The sequence below is a fragment of the Penaeus japonicus genome, unplaced genomic scaffold (assembly GCF_977035675.1).
Source record: "Penaeus japonicus unplaced genomic scaffold, GWHDUDI00000001_assembly GWHDUDI00000014, whole genome shotgun sequence".
NCBI lineage: Eukaryota > Metazoa > Arthropoda > Malacostraca > Decapoda > Penaeidae > Penaeus > Penaeus japonicus.
Genome location: NW_028234416.1, coordinates 33,623,891 through 33,641,390, shown reverse-complemented (window position 1 = coordinate 33,641,390; position 17,500 = coordinate 33,623,891). Strand labels below are relative to the sequence as shown.

At 38.6% G+C, this 17,500-nt stretch overlaps 2 protein-coding genes across 5 annotated transcripts in view; both read right to left on the bottom strand.

Moving 5' to 3' along the window:
• Positions 1–2,703: 2,703 nt before the first annotated feature.
• Positions 2,704–15,405, bottom strand: elg1 (enhanced level of genomic instability 1). 3 transcript variants are annotated; one of them, XM_043029378.2, is made up of 15 exons: positions 15,339–15,405; positions 14,022–14,105; positions 10,750–13,535; positions 9,816–10,405; positions 9,569–9,701; positions 9,369–9,468; positions 8,508–9,039; positions 8,074–8,178; positions 7,566–7,702; positions 6,994–7,162; positions 6,711–6,790; positions 6,146–6,323; positions 5,686–5,861; positions 4,506–5,380; positions 2,704–4,380 (listed from the first exon to the last, which is right to left on the bottom strand). In XM_043029378.2, exons 2-15 carry the CDS (start codon positions 14,043–14,045, stop codon positions 4,134–4,136), a joined length of 6,132 nt encoding a protein of 2,043 aa, XP_042885312.2. In that variant the 5' UTR covers positions 14,046–14,105; positions 15,339–15,405; the 3' UTR covers positions 2,704–4,133. The 3 variants fall into 3 exon arrangements, with proteins under 3 accessions (XP_042885312.2, XP_042885310.2, XP_042885311.2); XM_043029376.2 differs by having other exon boundaries at positions 3,438–4,380; positions 6,711–6,793; XM_043029377.2 differs by having other exon boundaries at positions 3,438–4,380; positions 6,711–6,793; positions 15,305–15,390.
• A 1,240-nt stretch (positions 15,406–16,645) lies between these two features.
• The window catches only part of LOC122261632 (arrestin homolog), a 37,198-nt gene continuing 36,343 nt past the window's right edge, over positions 16,646–17,500 (bottom strand). For both annotated transcript variants that reach the window (XM_086544149.1, XM_043029381.2), the window contains exon 3: positions 16,646–17,500. This exon is cut by the window's right edge and continues 85 nt beyond it. In XM_086544149.1, the coding sequence (XP_086400275.1) occupies positions 16,857–17,500 (644 nt within the window). In that variant the 3' untranslated portion in view covers positions 16,646–16,856.

Here is a 17,500-nt window from a genome sequence, read left to right as displayed (position 1 = left end):
ATTTCTAATTCGGGAAGTAAATTCCGACTCAGAGCAAATTTCAGAAAGTGGAAAGGGAGAGAAAGCAAAATATTACAAATTTGGAAAATCTTAAAAAGGTAGAAGAAATACTCGTCTATGGAGTATATTTCTTCAACCTACGTTTTTTTTCTTTTCTTTCTTTTTCTTCTTCCCGTTTTTTGGTTTCCGTCTAGATCATTGTCGGAATTTTAGCCTTACGTATTCAAAGGTACGTGCCTAAAATATATATATACCATATATGATCAGCAGCGCCCGCAGAATTCTCTCGATTGGGGGGGTCCATCTCCCCGTAATTATACACACGCTACTGTGTATGTGTTCTCTCTCTCCCTTAGTCATGGTTGAGATTGTCTGAAAATATTGGGCCACTTTGGGCCACTTTGGGCTCTTGAAAATGTGGTTTGAGGGAGACTATGATTCTTGAAAATTATCTGCAGCGTCACCATACGTGAACATTAGCGGAAAGAGAAATCACTTATAAATATGTATTTGCAAAACAGTATTTGTTGCCTAGATAAAAAACTAAACAAAACGCTGGTATTATTAACTTTAGAAAACGGGGTTCGGTTTGCTTTTTATAACAGATCTAATTGCGTCTACCCGCCTTTTAATTTGGCTTTTTTTTGTTTTAATGTTATAAACACTTACATTCACGTTATATCTACAAAAAAACATATTGAATTTATCTAATGTAACTGACAATGACGTGAAATCCATGTATTGTCAATTTGTCAAAAAAAAAGAAAAAAAAATCGAACGATGGAACAAATATATACATATATATATATATTTATATATATATATATATATATATATATATATATATATGTATGTGTGTGTGTGTGTGTGTGTGTGTGTGTGTGTGTGTGTGTGTGTGTGTGTGTGTGTGTGTGAGTGTGAGTGAGTGAGTGAGTGTGTGAGTGTGTGAGTGAAGACGTGAGTGAAGGTGAGTGAGTGAGTTGAGGTGAGTGAGAGTGAGTGTTGTGACTGATGTGAGTGTGTGTGTGTGTAACCAAGAACGAAACATAGAGAAATACATATAAACACTTCCAAAACATTAAATAAATAAATAATAAAAATACAAAACTGAACTCACATGCTTCCTGTATTCGACATCAACGTCCATGTATCCATCCTATAACCAGTTTGAATGCGTTTGGTTTAAATGGATTACTGACCATTCTCCAGTGTCATTGTTGTTTTTGTATAAATATTAATGATCAACTCTGGTTTCTGGAGAGTGGGGGGCTGTGCAAGAGTAAGATGGATCTCTCACTCGCTCATAATTTACATTATTGATGAATAAGGTAGGTTCATCGACACATTATAATAATAACTAATAATAGCGATTATTTCTATAAAAATAAATAATTCCTTTTTGGCACCCTTCGCATAAATCCTTTGGCTTTGAATAAAAAAAAAATCTTCGAAGTATAACACGTGTATGTATTTATATTCAATTTGATCGTTGTGAGGAAGGAGAAGGAGAGGATGAGAAAGAGAGAAAGTGAGAAAGAGAGAGAGAGAGAGAGAGAGAGAGAGAGAGAGAGAGAGAGAGAGAGAGAGAGAGAGAGAGAGAGAGAGAGAGAGAGAGAGAGAGAGAGAGAGAGAGAGAGAGAGAGAGAGAGAGAGAGGAGAGAGAGGGGAAAGGAGAGAGAGGAGGAGAGGAGGGAGGAGAGGAGGGGAAAGGAGGAGAGAGGAGGAGAGAGGGGGAGAGAGAGAGAGAGAGAAAGGAGAAGAGAAGGAGAGAGAGAGAGAGAGAGAGCAAGAGAGAGAGAGAGAGAGAGAGAGAGAGAGAGAGAGAGAGAGAGGACGAGAGAGAGAGAGAGAGGAGAGAGAGAGAGAGAGAGAGAGAGAGAGAGAGAGAGAGAGAGAGAGAGAGAGAGAGAGAGAGAAAGAGGAGAGAGATAGAGAGAGAGGAGGGAAAGGAGAGAGAGAGGAGGAGGGAAAGGAGGGAGATAGAGAGAGGGGAGGGAAAGGAGAGAGAGAGGAGGAGGGAAAGGAGAGAGATAGAGAGAGGGGAGGGAAAGGAGAGAGAGAGGAGGAGGGGAGGAGAGAGAGAGGAGAGGGAGGAGGAGAGGAAGGGAGAGAGAGGAGAGAGAGAGAGAGAGAGAGAGAGAGAGAGAGAGAGAGAGAGAGAGAGAGAGAGAGAGAGAGAGAGAGAGAGAGAGAGAGAGAGAGAGAGAGAGAGAGGGAGAGAGAGAGAGGAGAGAGAGAAGAGAGGGGAGGAGAGAGGGAGGAGAAGAGAGAGAGAGAGAGAGAGAGAGAGAGAGAGAGAGAGAGAGAGAGAGAGAGAGAGAGAGGGAAGAGAGAGAGAGAGAGAGAGAGGAAGAGGAAGGAGAGAGAGAGAGAGAGAGAGAGAGAGAGAGAGAGAGAGAGAGAGAGAGAGAGAGAGAGAGCGAGAGGGAGAGAGTAAGAGATGGACAGAGAGAGATAGAATACTTTCTGCTCTGACTATATTATTGACAAAACTTCTAGAGGACTGTGGATGAGCTTTTCTGAACCTAGGAAAGATAATACTATTACAATTACTATATTTGAAAATCATATAAATAGCAAATTTATTAACTACGTAAAATTATATTGCAGTAAACTTTTTTAAATGGTGATATACAATGTTTCTTTACATGCTTTTTTTTTTCTTATATACTATGAAGTCTGTTATAAATCATAATCAACCTCTCTTATTCTGAAATTTATTATAAGACTTTGTACAATCTTTATGGCCTTAAATATCAAATGCATAAAAAAGTATCAAGAGATATTTCTCCAACAGATAATCAAGTGATTTTAAAAATACAATTGATACATCAAAATGACCACTTTTTGTCTAAATACTAGAATACAATATTCACAACATAAAACAACTCTTGCATACAATCATCTTACAAACTATTGCACAATTAAATTAAAACAGTCATGGTTCATATACACATGACTTGTCTGATGGTATGAAAATATAAAAAACATTTGGTAAATACCATGAAATCAATTAGTTATTTTGGAAATGGACGAAAACTATCGATGCTCGAATATATAATTTTCCTTTTTTTTTTTAAAGCTACAAGACATATTCGTTTGAATTAATTTCAAATGAAAAACAGTCATTAATCTTGGAAAAAAAGAGCTAATTTCCTCTAAATAGAAGAATAAACAAACAAACAAACAAACAAAAAGGTCTCATCAAATTCCTCCTCCTAATTCAGAGCAAAATAAAATCCCTTATTAAAAGTTAATAAAAATATCTGCTAGCAAGTTTTCACAGTTGATTTTCCAGACACAGAGAGAAGGGAAAGTAGCAGCAAAAGGAGACAAGAGAAAGCAAAGACTACCCAATAAATGAAAAGGCTTAGAAGCAAAGTAGAAACATAGAATCAAAGGTAAAGATGAGAGAAATAAAAACATCGCGAAATACATTTTTTTTTTTTTTTTTGCTCGTTGACTTTTTTATTCAAGGTATAGACAGTGCCCCAGTGGATTTTGATTGTTTTCACTCGATTAGTTTTAACTGTGACTCAGCATTGATACCACCACTATGATGCAAGAACGGACTCGCTGATTTAGGTTTAAGAACTTAATGTCATATTTGATGATAGATGAGAATCCTGGGATAAGCGAAGGAACTGTGAGACAGAAGGAATGGGAGGATGAGGAAAAAATGATGTTGAAGATTTTGTCTCAAATATACATATAAATTAGTTGTAAAGACTTGAATAGATCTTGCAACACTTGAGGTTCCAGACTTTTCAACTGGTATAAGACATGCAATAACAAGGCCACTTTGTGACACTCTATACAATCACTTTGGCTACAAATATATATGAAATGGTTTTATCAAAGAAACTATATGATTATATATTATAAAATTTTACTCTTTTTCATAATATGAATTTATAAAATAATGATGCAATGGTTATAAAAAATATGAGATGCAATGACACACAAGTGAATATTTCCCTAAAATAACCTCTCAATATTTCTTAAAATATTTAAAACTTTAATCTGAATTCTTAAACATTTCATTTACTAGTATAAATATTTCATAAATAAAAAAAATTGCTATGGTAAAAAAATTACAATGTGTAAAAACACACCCAAGTCTATGAACATGGCTAGCTCAAAAACGCATTAGCCATTTTCAATTTTTCCTCAGCTGATAAATCAATGCCTAAGTGTGCAACATTACTTAAAAATCTCCTTCCTCTTCTGTTTTTACTAATTGCTGCACCGAGCTCATCGAATCTAACGAGACTTCGTATACAGGGTAAGTAGTCCATGGATAGGTTCCGGTTGAGATGGTTAACTGCCGGCACACGTGAAGTTATGAAGGCAGTTATATTACGGTGTTCTTGTCTGAGGCTGAAATGAGAGAAATTAAATTGGTTACTATGAAACATTCACACTAGTATTTAACTATTTTACTTCTTGAAGAATATGAGTTACTATACATCTAACATCAAAGTCTTTCATAAAAAAGTACTTACCTGTTGGCTTTAGATTCATGTGGTATCAAGCTTGGTACTCTCATATCCTTCTGGATCTTGAGCGACAACTGAGGCCAGTCTGTTACCGAACCCTTGGGCAGCGCAGCCGATAACTCATCATGACAACATTTCACAGCTCTCTGGCCTATGAACTGGATTAGCTCATTGGTCAGGCTATGGGGCGCCCAGTGAAGATCGCACTTATCTTGCACGTCGCTGAGTCCTGCCGAGGGATGTCTCGTCCACCATCCACGTTCGTCTCTACTCTTCCCTGGATAAGCTTCTAACTGAGACGAATCCAGGACATCCAGCTGGGCGATTGTGTCATAAAGATGGGCCATGGACTCTAAACACTGTTTGGACGATTTCTGTATATTGGGAGGAATTTTGGGGGCCTCTTCTCTTCCTTTTTTCTCCTCCTCCTCCTCCTCTTCCTTCTTCTCTTCAGTCACAGGCTGCTGCTCCACCTCGTCCTCGTCTTCGTCAATCGAGAGCCAGCTGTGCCTCTGCCAGAGGTGCGTGGTCTTGAGGAGAGGGTCGTCGGGTTGGAGAGGATACCGCGTCTGAGTCTCCTCCATCTCAGCGAGAGGGAGAGGGAGGAGTAGGGGGAGGTTGCTCGAAATCTGCGACCAGCACGCAGTCCCTCCGGTCTCCTGCAGCCTTGCTAGAGACGTTTTTCTTCTATCACAATTGAGAGCGGCTTGGCTTTCAAACGCCGCACTCCCCTGGACTTTCCCCCACAAACCTGACTGGTACAATTCTACGCTTGAGGTGTCTAACTGGTCCGCATCAGGGAATATGTCGCTCAGACTTACGTCTTTCACAGCTTTAGAAGAGGCACTTTTCTCCACCTCTCTGTCTTTTTGAGAATCATCCTGAAAATAAGAGAGGAGTTTAAATGTGTGGAAGTAAATCTTTCATAGTTATGAAGTACCAGCTGCTGATAATGATGAATATAATAATGATAATAATGATGATGATGATAACAATAATAATAATAGTCCTTCATTATGTTGTGAACAGCTAAGAAGAATATAAAAAAGAATGGTCTAATCTCTTATACACATTCATTCCCACTGCACCTAAATGAGTAAAAACCATCAACCAGGTCTTATCTAATTCTTCCAAATACATTACCCATAAGAATGACATCTTACACCTTGATAAAAGTAACACAAACCTTCTGACTATTTTCGAGACAATTGCATCTCTGGAATGAAGATCCAGACATGGCCCACAGCTGGAGATCGTGTAAGGACTGTCGGACATCCCCTTCGTTGACTTGAACGAGGGTTTGTACATCTCTCAGGCATATGTGGTGACCGTTTGCAAGGCAGACCAGCTGCAAATGGTGTGCTGTGGAGATATTAAGTATATTAGAGGATTTATTTCAGTTGGATGAAATAAATGATGGTGATGAACATGATAAAAATTAAGGATAAAAAAAGTTTGAAGAGAACAATGATCAAAAAAACATTGACAATAAAAAAGAAAAAAACGAGTTATTGATTATACTAACAATATATCAAATAAACCAAAGAATATTTAAACAAAGACCATGAAACCACTCATAAAATTCCATAAAAAAAACAACAACTTTAAGACAAAGACAAATGAAAAATGGACTTCTTCACACATACCAATAAGATCAACAGGTGGGGAAACAAAATCTAATTTTTCATAGTTTCCTTTTATTTTGGCCAGCACATTAGGTGATGAATGACTGACAGTCAAGATAATCGGTCTCTTGCTTGTGGCCATGAAATTGTTTACCGTTGTGATAAAACCTTCATCCCACTCTTCAAAAACAATATCAATCTGTAAGGAAAAGAAAAGTATAATAATAATCAATCATAATAATTATCATCTTAACAGGAAGATGAGGAGGAAAAAGTTCTCAAAATCGTAGGCTGATACACAACACTGCCTCTATATCTACTCCGTAGTATCATGAGTCTTTTGGTACTGTCACATAAAAGGGTACTTCTTGCATTGCACCTGTGAGATGAATAAGCCCTTAGTTCTATTACATAATGCTTTCCTAAGTTCATATTTCAGACAACTAACTCTTCCCTCACAGAATTTCCAACAAGAGGAATGTTCATTAAAATTGCATAACAATCCCTACCAAATTATTAGAAGATGAAAACAACTGATTCATTTACTGTTATATTACATATGCTACTTTGATTAGACAATACTTACATCTTCAAACAATACAAGTGCCACTTTCTTTTTGCTTTCCAAATCTTTGCTGGAGTTTTGGCTGTCTTCATGAAGGCTTACTGCTAACAAAGAGTGATAAAAAAAACGGTTTAGTTATTCTGATTAACACTTTAAAAATATGTAAATATATGGTACATATTTTCAATCATTAGACAAAAATCTAGAACCTTTTACACCAATAAGATTAATTTGAAAATCAAACCAACAAATAACATACAACTTATGTCAACCTAAGGAATCCAAAATGGGTTGAAAAACACACCTTTCTTTGGAGAAGGCTTAGCTGAAGTCTTGGCTGCAAACATGGCCGTCAAAGTGTTGGCAGGCTGTTGGGATGCATTGCTGGACACCGAGTGAGATTGCGTGGCCTCAGCCAGCTGGGTCATGACCTGTCTCCCCTGTCGTCTAGAGGAGGCATTTACCTCCAGCACCTGGTTTAAGATTTCACTGTTAGGTTTCTAAAGGCTTTTGGATTTTTCAATAGGCTTCTTTTGGATTTTTAATTTTCTTTTTCAATATTTTTCAATATGAGTGACGTAGCATTTTTCTTCTGATATTGAGAAAAAACAGAGCATTTATTTTTAATTCAGTTAAACAATCATTGATGAATTACATATACAACTATTTTAACATCTCCAAAATACAAAAGACAAGAAAGACAGAATAAAAAATATTTAACAATTACTTCAAATTCCATATCTTCCAAATACTTTCTATGCAACAAAATTTCAACAAGAAACAAAACTATACAAAACATAAACAATAAAATAAACAACACAAAAAAAATTATACTACTGTTTATGACATCAAGTAATCTTAAGATCAACCCCCTACCTTGTAACCGAGCTCCGCTGCAAGAGCATATACAGCTGAGGTCTTGCCGATACCAGGAGGACCCGAGAGCAAAAACGTGTTAACAAAGTCATCATCGGCAAAACTGCTGGAATCGTCTGATATCAGGAAATCGTCATCTGGAAAGACATTTCTGTCAGTTGTTATTTTCTTTACCTCCTGGAGGAGGTAGAGGAGGAAAAGAAGTATGTGATCAAGAAGAAGCATACAGAGGAAGAGAATTCATCATTAACAACTGGAAGGAAGGATAGAGAAGGGAAAGACAAAGAAAGGAGGAGGTAGAGGAAGGAAAAAGGAAGAGAGGAAAAGGAAAAGCAGGAGAAAGGAGAGATGGAGGAGGAAGAAAAAGGAGGTGGTGCACATGGAGGTGGAAGAGGAGGAAAAGGAAAAAGATGAAGAGGAGGAAGAGAAGAATGGGAAGTACTGAGGAGAGAAACTTAGAAGAAAAAGAAACAAAAGAGGTAGAGCAAAGAAAAAGAAAAAAACTTACCTCTTCTAAATGTTTTCTTCTTTTTACCATTCTTCTCTTTATTGGCATATATCTCCGACTTCCTTTTCCACTCCTGTAGCCACATCTTCATTTTTCTGATATGACCTGTTCAGAAACATTAATCAATCATCAAATGACACTCATTCATTGATGGTTTTGTCAGGAAACTTCTGAAAACTCATGCTCTCATGATTATGTCCATTTTTAACATGCAGCAGATAAGCCTAAAAAGAATGAGCGGAAATTTATATATAACCAGTTTTCAAATAATAAATGGTGGGTGTTTAAATACTATTGTACTTTTTACTATCACAGTGACAATCTCATTTTCCTAAAATGTATGAATATATATAACATACAATATATCTATCTGTCTCTTTCTCTCTCTCTCTCTTTCCCTTCAAACAGAAAACTCAATTAACTTTGGTCTGTACCTGTATTACCGATGACTTGATTGCTATGCTTAGGTGAGAAAACTTGCGTCCATGCGTGTGGAATTCTCTCCTGCCACAGGGGGAGGGAGTTGTCTTTCCCCTCCTCCTTCTCCTCGGCATCCTTCTTCTTCCCTTTGGCTCCACTCAGTCTTGATCTCTTGCTTCCTCCCGACCCTTTGCTTCTCCTCTTGCGCTTACCTCGTTTGGCTTCCTCCTCCTCTTCTTCTAGGTCTATCACCTTGATCTTGGATTCCTCCTTCTCTAACTCCTTCTTGTACAAATCTACAGATTCCCTTTTCAAGTCGAGGTAGGATTTGAAGACCGAAAATGCGGGGAAGTACGGATTTTCCTTCTTCAGGCAGAGGAGGATGGCCACGATGCTTGTTAGGTCCAGCGTCGGATTATTGCCCATTCCCTGTTTGGTGCTGGATTTGTCTTTCTTTAATATGGACATTATGTCACTGCTATATATCTTTGTCTCCAAGGGCACCAGAGAAGAAACACTCTCAGCCGTTTCTTTCAGCTTCTCAATCTGAAAAGAGATGTTTGTTATCTTCAGGGAGAGCCTTAAAATGGTGATAATATCTTGCTGATGAACATGACACATTCTCCTGTTTATGAACTCAACTATAAAAGATGTATTTATTATGAGGATTACAGTTGCCTACCTTTGCCATAACAGTTAAGTAAATCACAAACTTTGATTGATGGATCTACCAACAAGATCTGATAAATTAATATATAACAGACTGACTTAATTAGAAAAAAACATAAATAATCATTGTACAGTTCAAGACCAATAAAACTGCATAAACCTCTCTCCATTCCCACCTAATGCTAAAACTTGAAGTCTATACTCACATTTGGAGAGTCAAGATTCCATACACCATCTGCATCATTCTTCTGCTGAACGTGACTGACAGCTGGGAAAGGTGGCCACTCACTGACCTCCTCCTCTTGACTGAAATGTAGCAAGGGAATTCAGAAATGTCGATAATGTTAATGTCCTTTAAGTAATATCAATATAGGTAGGGATATTATATAGACTTGTAAGCTCTTACCTCTTTTCAATCAGGACTTGTTTTTTGATCTGATCAGGTACGCCGGACTGTAGGAAGTCTTGTCGCGCTTTCAATTTAGAGGGCGAGAGTTCTATAACCTTCTTCTTGCAAAAAATGGGGGCAAGCTTGGATTCTGTGAGTTAATAAACAAGATGTTATGTTAAAGGTAACCATTTATTGCTATCTTTTACTATATACCTGCATATTGCAATATGTTTTAGCAAGAAAATAACATAAAAGGAATTACCTTTCACTGGTTTCTCTTTCTCTATTTTCTTCGTCTTCTGAATCTTTTCTTCTTCTTCCTCCTGCTGTTCTTCTATCATTTTCTTTGCATTGGCCGCCGCTTGCCTCGAGGACCTCCGCGAAGTCTCGACAGCAGTATCTTCCACTACCTCGATTTCCTCAGTTGTACTTTTGTTTGTCATTTTACTTTTAATGATTTTCTTTTTTACCAATTTTGTCTTGGGAGTTGAGGCAGATGGAGGCTTGAGGAGCATCTGCCTTTTCTTCTTTGTTGGCTTGACTGGTGTAGCTTCCTCGTCATCAATTAGGACCACATCACTATCAACTTGCACCATGTTAACTTTTACCACGCTTTGTTTGACTATCTTCTTCACCGCGTCTTCGCTCAGGGCTTTCTTCTTCGTCTTACTCATGCTCAGCCTCTTTACTTTACCCTTGGGACTCCGTTTGGTAAGCTTGGCTTTTTGAACGAGCTCCCTTGCTTTGGTCTGCACAGGACAACTCTCTGCTACATTATTGTGCTTCAGGCTTAGCGATCTTCTTCCTTTGGTCTTGGTCTTCACAGTGGGTTGAACTTTCTTCAATCTCAGGCTGGAATTATAAGTCTTATTAGAATATTAATCACTAAAACAAATCTATGATTGCAATAGAAGGAAATCAGCGATCAAAGTGTTAACTCTCATGATGTCTCAACCGAAAAGGAGTGGTAAAACACTCTACTCTAAGGGAGAACACTCGAGGGCTTCTGTATCATCATTGTTCTTTGTGTAAGAGATGTGTAATCTTATGTCTGATAGGAAACCACTACTTTATAACAGTTTCCATACCCCATTCTAAATATAACATGGTACATTTAAAAACTAATATTCAAGAGGAAAATAAATGTACCCGATTCCTTCACAGACACAAACACAAAAGTTAAGTACTATACTGACCTCAGTTTTCCGGGTTTCTGAATGAGCGTAGAGGTGTAGCGGACGACATTCTCCTTATCATCCTCACTCTCCATGGACTCCGACAACAGGCCGTCTCTAGTTCTTGGTGACCGCTTCCTGGACCCAATGCTTGTGTCTGTGTCAGTGTTATAGTCTTGTGCTGATCTGTTTAGACTCTTTGCTCTGGCTGCTCTAGTGCTCTTAGGGAAGATCTCATCCTCTGCGACATTTTCTATACTCTCTACTATGGATTCAGATAAAGTATTCTCTTTTGGGAGAATAGCTGGCTCCACTGTAGCTGAAGGTTCATTAACGGCCTTCCTCGATGACAATCTTCTCCTGGATATCTTAAGAGGTTCCTTCTTTACAGTCTTTTCCTCATCTAAGGGAAGATCTTCCTGGGAAATTTTGGTCTCTTCCCCAGTCTTGCTCTCTTCCATTTGGCCACAAACATTTTCCTCCTCTTGTAAAATTCTCTTGCTTGCCTTTTTACCCACTTTCTTCGGGATGTTCTCCTTAGTTTCAGAGATCTTACTTTCCTTTGCTATTGCCTCTGCAATAGTGTTCTTATCCTCTTCTTTCTTCAGTGCATCATTATTTATTATGTTAATTTCTCTTAAGCTCTGCGCTGGTTGCTTCACTGGCGAGTTGGTTGGAGTAATCTGCTCCAGTAATTCAATCTTATTCAATTCCTCCAATTCTTGTCTTTTCTTTATTCTTCGGCTGGTTCTCCTATCATTCTTCTTATCTTTTGAGATGCTATTTACATTCTCTTTGTCAGCTGTTTCACTATCCTGTGTTTTCTTCTTCTTCGCTACATGTTCCACCTTGTTGGAATCCAGCAGTCCATCACACGGAGCATGAACGTCGGCCTTGATGGTAAATATGTTCTTGCTTCTCTCCACCGCCTTCTCTTCTTTGGTAATCTTTTTGAAGAAGGTTGAAATGTTCCCCTTCTTTGAACTGTTTTCTGTGTCGCCATCTGTCACAATGTCCTCTTTCTTTTCCATTTCCTCCGGTTCTGTTTTGAGGTGTGTTTTATCGTTTGTTACTTCATCTTCGTTGTCAGAGTCTGCTGAATAATTGACTATTTTTCTTCTCCTCTTCCTTGGTGGTTCTTCAGCTTCTGCAGATTCAATAGTCACTGATTCACTGTTTTCCACTTTGGGAACTTGTAAGGCAGCATCTACATTTTTCTTTTTTACTCTCTTCTTCTTTACAATCTTTGAGTCTATTTGTCTTTCTTCTGCAACATTTTGTTCCGCAGGCATCTCATCCACCAAGTTTACTTCTTGGTTGCTTTCTGTTTCCTTTTTTGTAACCACTTCCTGATTATTATTTTTTGTTTTTTTGTTTTTCACAACTGCTTTCCCTTTCTTACCCTTGGTGGTTTTCATTTTAACATTCTTTTGCTTAACATTTTTGTCTTCATTAGCTGAAGTCTCAGATGTTTTAGTTTCAAGATCTTCTCTTTCATTCTTAATGCTAGTTTGACACTCTCCTTCTTCATTTGACACAGTAATGTTATTCACTTGCGACCCTTCAGTCTTTGTAATCTTGGATACTTCCTTTGAAGTTGTCTCTATAGTCTGGGGTTTTGTGACTCCCTCTTCTGCTTTAACTTCAGGAGTCTGATCGGGAATATTTGAATTCCCAGAAACTGAAACATTGGTTTTCTTCTTCCTCACTATTTTCTTGGTTTTCTTCTTCGGTTCCTCTATTTCCGAGACCTCAAAGTCAGCCAGAGATGAGTCTAAATCTATTTGTTTTTTCTTTCTACCCTTTCCCTTCTTCTCTATGCTATCCGTGGGAGCGCTTGACTTGTCATTATTTTCGCTCTCACTTGTCTCTCCCTTCCCCGATTCGTTCTCTGAAAGCGCTTTGTCTTGCTTGTGTCTATTTGCCATCATGAAAGCAAAGGCATTTCCACCAGAGTATGACATAGGCACTTTATTAACTTTGGGCTGGGGTGCTACTGCAGGGGTAGAGGAATTACTTTTATTCGAGTCATCCTTCTTCTGGAAAACGACTTCAAGCTCTTCACAGCTCTCTGACGAGGATTCAGTATCTGTCGCCTGCTCAATCTTTCTGACTGGTTTCTTCTTCCTGCGTGTTGTCTTTTTATCTTTACTGGTTTTCTTTGTTCCACTCTCATCCACATGCACAGTGCCATTTGATACATTTACCTTTTCGCTCTTCTTGCTACCATGTTCCTCTTCTTCACTACTACTAACAACGCCTTTCTTCTTTGTTAAGGTTTCAGAATGACCGTTTTCTGCAGCTTCCTCCTCTTCCTTCATCTCCCTCAGCACTTCGTTTTGTTTACATCTGTTAGCCATCATGAATGCAAAGACGTTTTGCCTCCCAGAACTCGATTCTTCCACGGGCTTCTCATTTTTCTTGCGCACTTTCTCCTTTACTACTTCCACCACTTCTAGTTCGTCTTCCGACACGATGCTAGAGCCCTCATCCGCTAAATCTCCTGCGGATGACTCGTCCGTCTGGGAGGAGGACCCCTGCACGTCCTCGTCTGTCTCGCTTCCCTCACTCTCTACGTCAATGGTCACACTGCTTTCGCTCTCGTTTCCACAAATTTCGACGACTTCCTCCTTTCCATGTTTGCTTTCCTTTGGGTTACCTGATCCATTCAAGTGGTCTGGACTGCCGTTGACTTTCTTGAAATATGCAAACAGATCTTTTTTATCCTTGACTACAGGAGAGGCAGCTTTTGGGCTCTTGAAGAAGGAGTCTATGCCTCTCTGCCCTTTCTCCCGCTGCGGGATATTCTGAAAAGTAATGGACATAGCGTAAAATATATACAGCAACTGTCAGTATAGATAAATAGGATAGATTAATAAAGACTTAAGCGGCTACTCCTATTTGTGATAAATTCATAAACCTGCACAATAGAAACTCACATATTTTGCATACAAGATGTTGTTTTCATCTTTTCTTTATTATATGTTATCTTGATCAAATGATGCAATACAAAAAGTCTTAAATTTCAAGTGTCAATAGTAAAACTGCTTAAAAGAGAGAGAATAAGAAAAAAAAAGACATAATCATAACAACTAACCCAACAACCAGGATTAGGAAGAGACTATAAAAAAGAGAAGGAGAGGAAGACAGAGAGGGAGAAGGAGGAGGAGGAGGAGGAGGAGGAGGAGGAGGAGGAGGAGGAGGAGGAGGAGGAGGAGGAGGAGGAAGAGGAGAAGAAGAAAAAGAAGGGAGAGGTGATAAAGTTGACAGACGCAAGAGTGGCACTAGCTTACCTGCACCTCAGTGGCACTCGGCATGGTGGCAGTCAGGTCTCTCCGGTCATGAGGACAATGCTTGAGGAGGGCCTGCTACTCCCTCTGAAAAGGTAAGAGAAATATTAATCTTTTGTCAAAGGGAAAAGATGACAAATATTTATGTATTTGAAGCAAAATATATATATGTGTATATGTGTATGTGTATAAGTATATGTATATATATACATATACATACATACATACCTACATATATATATATATATAATCTACATATATAAGGAACCAAACCTTATTCTAAATAACTGTTCATTTCCCATTTCTTTCACAACTTGGGAAGGCAGCTTCAACCACCAGATAGAAAGCTTTGTGACGTTCGCAGTCTTTCAAACCGACCGTGCGTAAGTCCTCAAAACTCGCAACAATCGTCTATAAGCCGACTATAACTAACTACCATAAATGATTCTTACTAAGGTGACTGTGAATTCACCCCTGTCTGTGTCTGTCTGTCTGTCTATCTGGCAACTACCTTGTACCCCATACATGCGACCAAGATAAGAACTCACTGACTTCCCTCGCAACTTAAGGCCAAATAAGGACCCATCCGAAGCACCGTCGTCTTGTTGTTGTTGTTGTCCTTTGCCGGAGCGCAGCATTAAGGGTGATCGCTTGACGTTATGGTCCTTGGGTTGAGTCTGGTATCATAGGCCTTCAATTACAGACCATAATAAGAGTCTGGTTGATTCTGATAAAACCCAATTAGTAAAAAAACGCACAAACGAGGGAAAAAAGTCCGGATTTGAAAGCCACGGCTGGGAAGTTTTAATTAACAAGTTATTACAAGTTATAACAAGCCTTTGGCGTATCTTATTACATACACTAAGGATAAAATGCGCTCTATATTGACGTACTATCACTTATGCACGTTAATTCATCTCGTAAGTTTAGAAAAAGCAAAGGATTTTAAAAACGCGTCTTAATTAAGTGTCGTATTTCTAACGGATGAAAACTTCTGGAGATTCGGTTTCCTTTCTCTTGGTTCCTTATTTCTTCTGTATTTCCTTTTCGATTCACATGAAACGCACGATCTGTGAATATGTTATACTTGAGAGGAAGGAAATAGAGAAAAAAAAACTCGTGAAAAAGAATTAAATTTCTTCAGCATTGACACTCGCTTGTCGCATCCTGTTCTCCACAAACATCGAAAATATCCCTCTATCCTTGAGATTTACACTCCTATCCTCTCCTAAACTCCACAACACGTTCATAAAGCACCGTAAATCCACCGAATTAATGCAACTAACCTTCATTTAACGCCAAAAAAGCTCAAAATCTCACCTTTGTTTTGAAGTTGGAGTCTTCTTGTTTACATTTGCGATCCGGGAATTTTTGGCGCGAAATCTCCGGAAGGATTTGGCCGATGGTTCTTTTTTCTTTCTCTTTTTTGGATGTTTAAAATTCGGTATTTGAATTTTGGTGGTATGGGTCGATAGTGTTGATTGGGTTCTATTCGTTATTGATATTAGTTTGTGTGGTTTTTGTGGATTGCTTGTGATTTTTATTGTTGAAATATTTTTTTTTTTCAGATTCAGACCGCGGAAACCATGGCAACGAGACGGGCCCCGATAACTGGGAAAGATAAGATACATACGGAGTAGATGTAAAAATATATTAATAAAAAGCTAATTTAGAGTCCTATCACTCACATGATGATTAAAATATACTTTTTAGGGTGCCATATTCAATATAGGCCCCCTTTTTGGAAATCCTATCGAGGTTCCTGAGAGCGTCAACCTATGACTTCCATAATAGTCAAGCTGCGTCAAAGACAAGCTTGTCTTTGACGCAGCTTGACTATTGTGGAAGTCATTAGTTTGATTCAGCGAGTAACTTGATATATCAATGAATGTGTGATAATGCACAGTATAATACGTTTGACGCGGTTTGTTATAACATTTATGATATGAAATCTAAAATAAGTTTAGTTACAATGTTTGATTATACATTTAGTATTATATAAAACTATAATGATTATATTTCATGTAATTTTCTATCACGTTTGCTATATTTTCAGATGTTACATACAATATAATCTCTCATATACAGCATATTATCAGTGTCAAATTCCATGTATATTATTTTTAAAATATGAATATAATCTGATGTAAAATGAATACCCTTTTATTAAAAAGATATTCATGTTTTTATGTTAATGATATAGTAATCATTATGGTGATTTGCGACATGGTAAAGTGGTTTCTGTGTAAATTTATCCACTTTATCAATCTATTTATCAATTTATATATACGTCTTTATACTTATCCATGAATCTACCTACCTGTGGATAGAGTGACTTTTTTCTTTTTTGTGTATCTTTCCAAATTTGGGTTATGGAACAAATAATATTATGTGAACTTTATTTGTCAAGTATGTATCCAATCACAAAAACAATCAAATTTCATGAACCATTTGAACAGCTGTACACTGCAGTAAGACAGACACATGTTTTTGTTAATTAAATTAATCTCAAATAAAGAGGAAACGCATATTACAAAATGTATATTATCAAAAATAATAAATGAATATTGAATAGCAAAATAATTGAATAATAAAATAATATATAATAATAATTTTTTTATCGTATATTTTCTTCACATGAAAGTAAGTCTAAAATATGCAAGAGTTTTGAATTTTACATTACTTTCTTTATATCGCATGTTTCAACATTAAAAAATAAAAGATAGAGCTTAGATAAAGATTCTTCATCAAGGTCACAGAATGACCGTTAAAAATCAAACACTCGAAGTCAAAAAGGCAAGATCAGATTTAGAAAAAAAGGAAAAGAAAAAAAAGTTATCACTCGAGCTCGTCTAAGGACTTGCCGCGTCGGAACCGAGCGAAGTCTTCGAACTCGAGGTCGTCCTCCTCCGTGGGCGCCGAGGGGTCGGGGTGCATCAGCTTGAAGGGCAGTTCGCAAGAGACTTCGCCGCCGATGGCACCGCAGTTGAGTCTCAGGCGGAAGGAGTAGGACAGCAGGATCCCCAGGCAGTCGTTGACACTCGAGCTGGCGTTGCAGAGGGTGGAGGAACCGAGGCTGGCGTCCTTGTCCTTGACCTGGCCGTCGAGAGCGACTCCGAAGCGACTCGTGTTGCCGATGACGGGTCTGAGACCGATGGAGCGGGTGAGGGACGCCCCGGGGACGATGGGGCAGCCGTCGCGGGACTCCAGAGAGGCAACCACGCGAGTATAGTACATGTTGGTCATGGTGATGTCCACATGCTGGATGATCTCGGCCATGATGGACTTTACGGTCTTCTTCGAACTGTTGTTGATCGTAACGTCGGCCTCGATCTCGTCGCCGTGGAAGTAGATGTCGCGGCCGAGGGTGATGTCGAGGATGATCCTGCCCGGGGAGAGGGTGTAGTTCCTGTGGACGAGGAGCTGGGGCTGGCGGTGGTCTGGGTCTATCGGGGCGTATTGGACCTTGCGGACGGAGAAGG

Bases quoted from the DNA above. Each gene is read 5' to 3' on its own strand.
- elg1 (XM_043029376.2), bottom strand. From the start codon at position 14,045: ATGCCGAGTGCCACTGAGGTGCAG. The intron at 13,536-14,021 runs GTAAGCTAGTGC...ATTACTTTTCAG, and splicing joins CGAGTGCCACTGAGGTGCAG to AATATCCCGCAGCGGGAGAA. The intron at 4,381-4,505 runs GTAAGTACTTTT...CTCTCATTTCAG, and splicing joins CATGAATCTAAAGCCAACAG to CCTCAGACAAGAACACCGTA.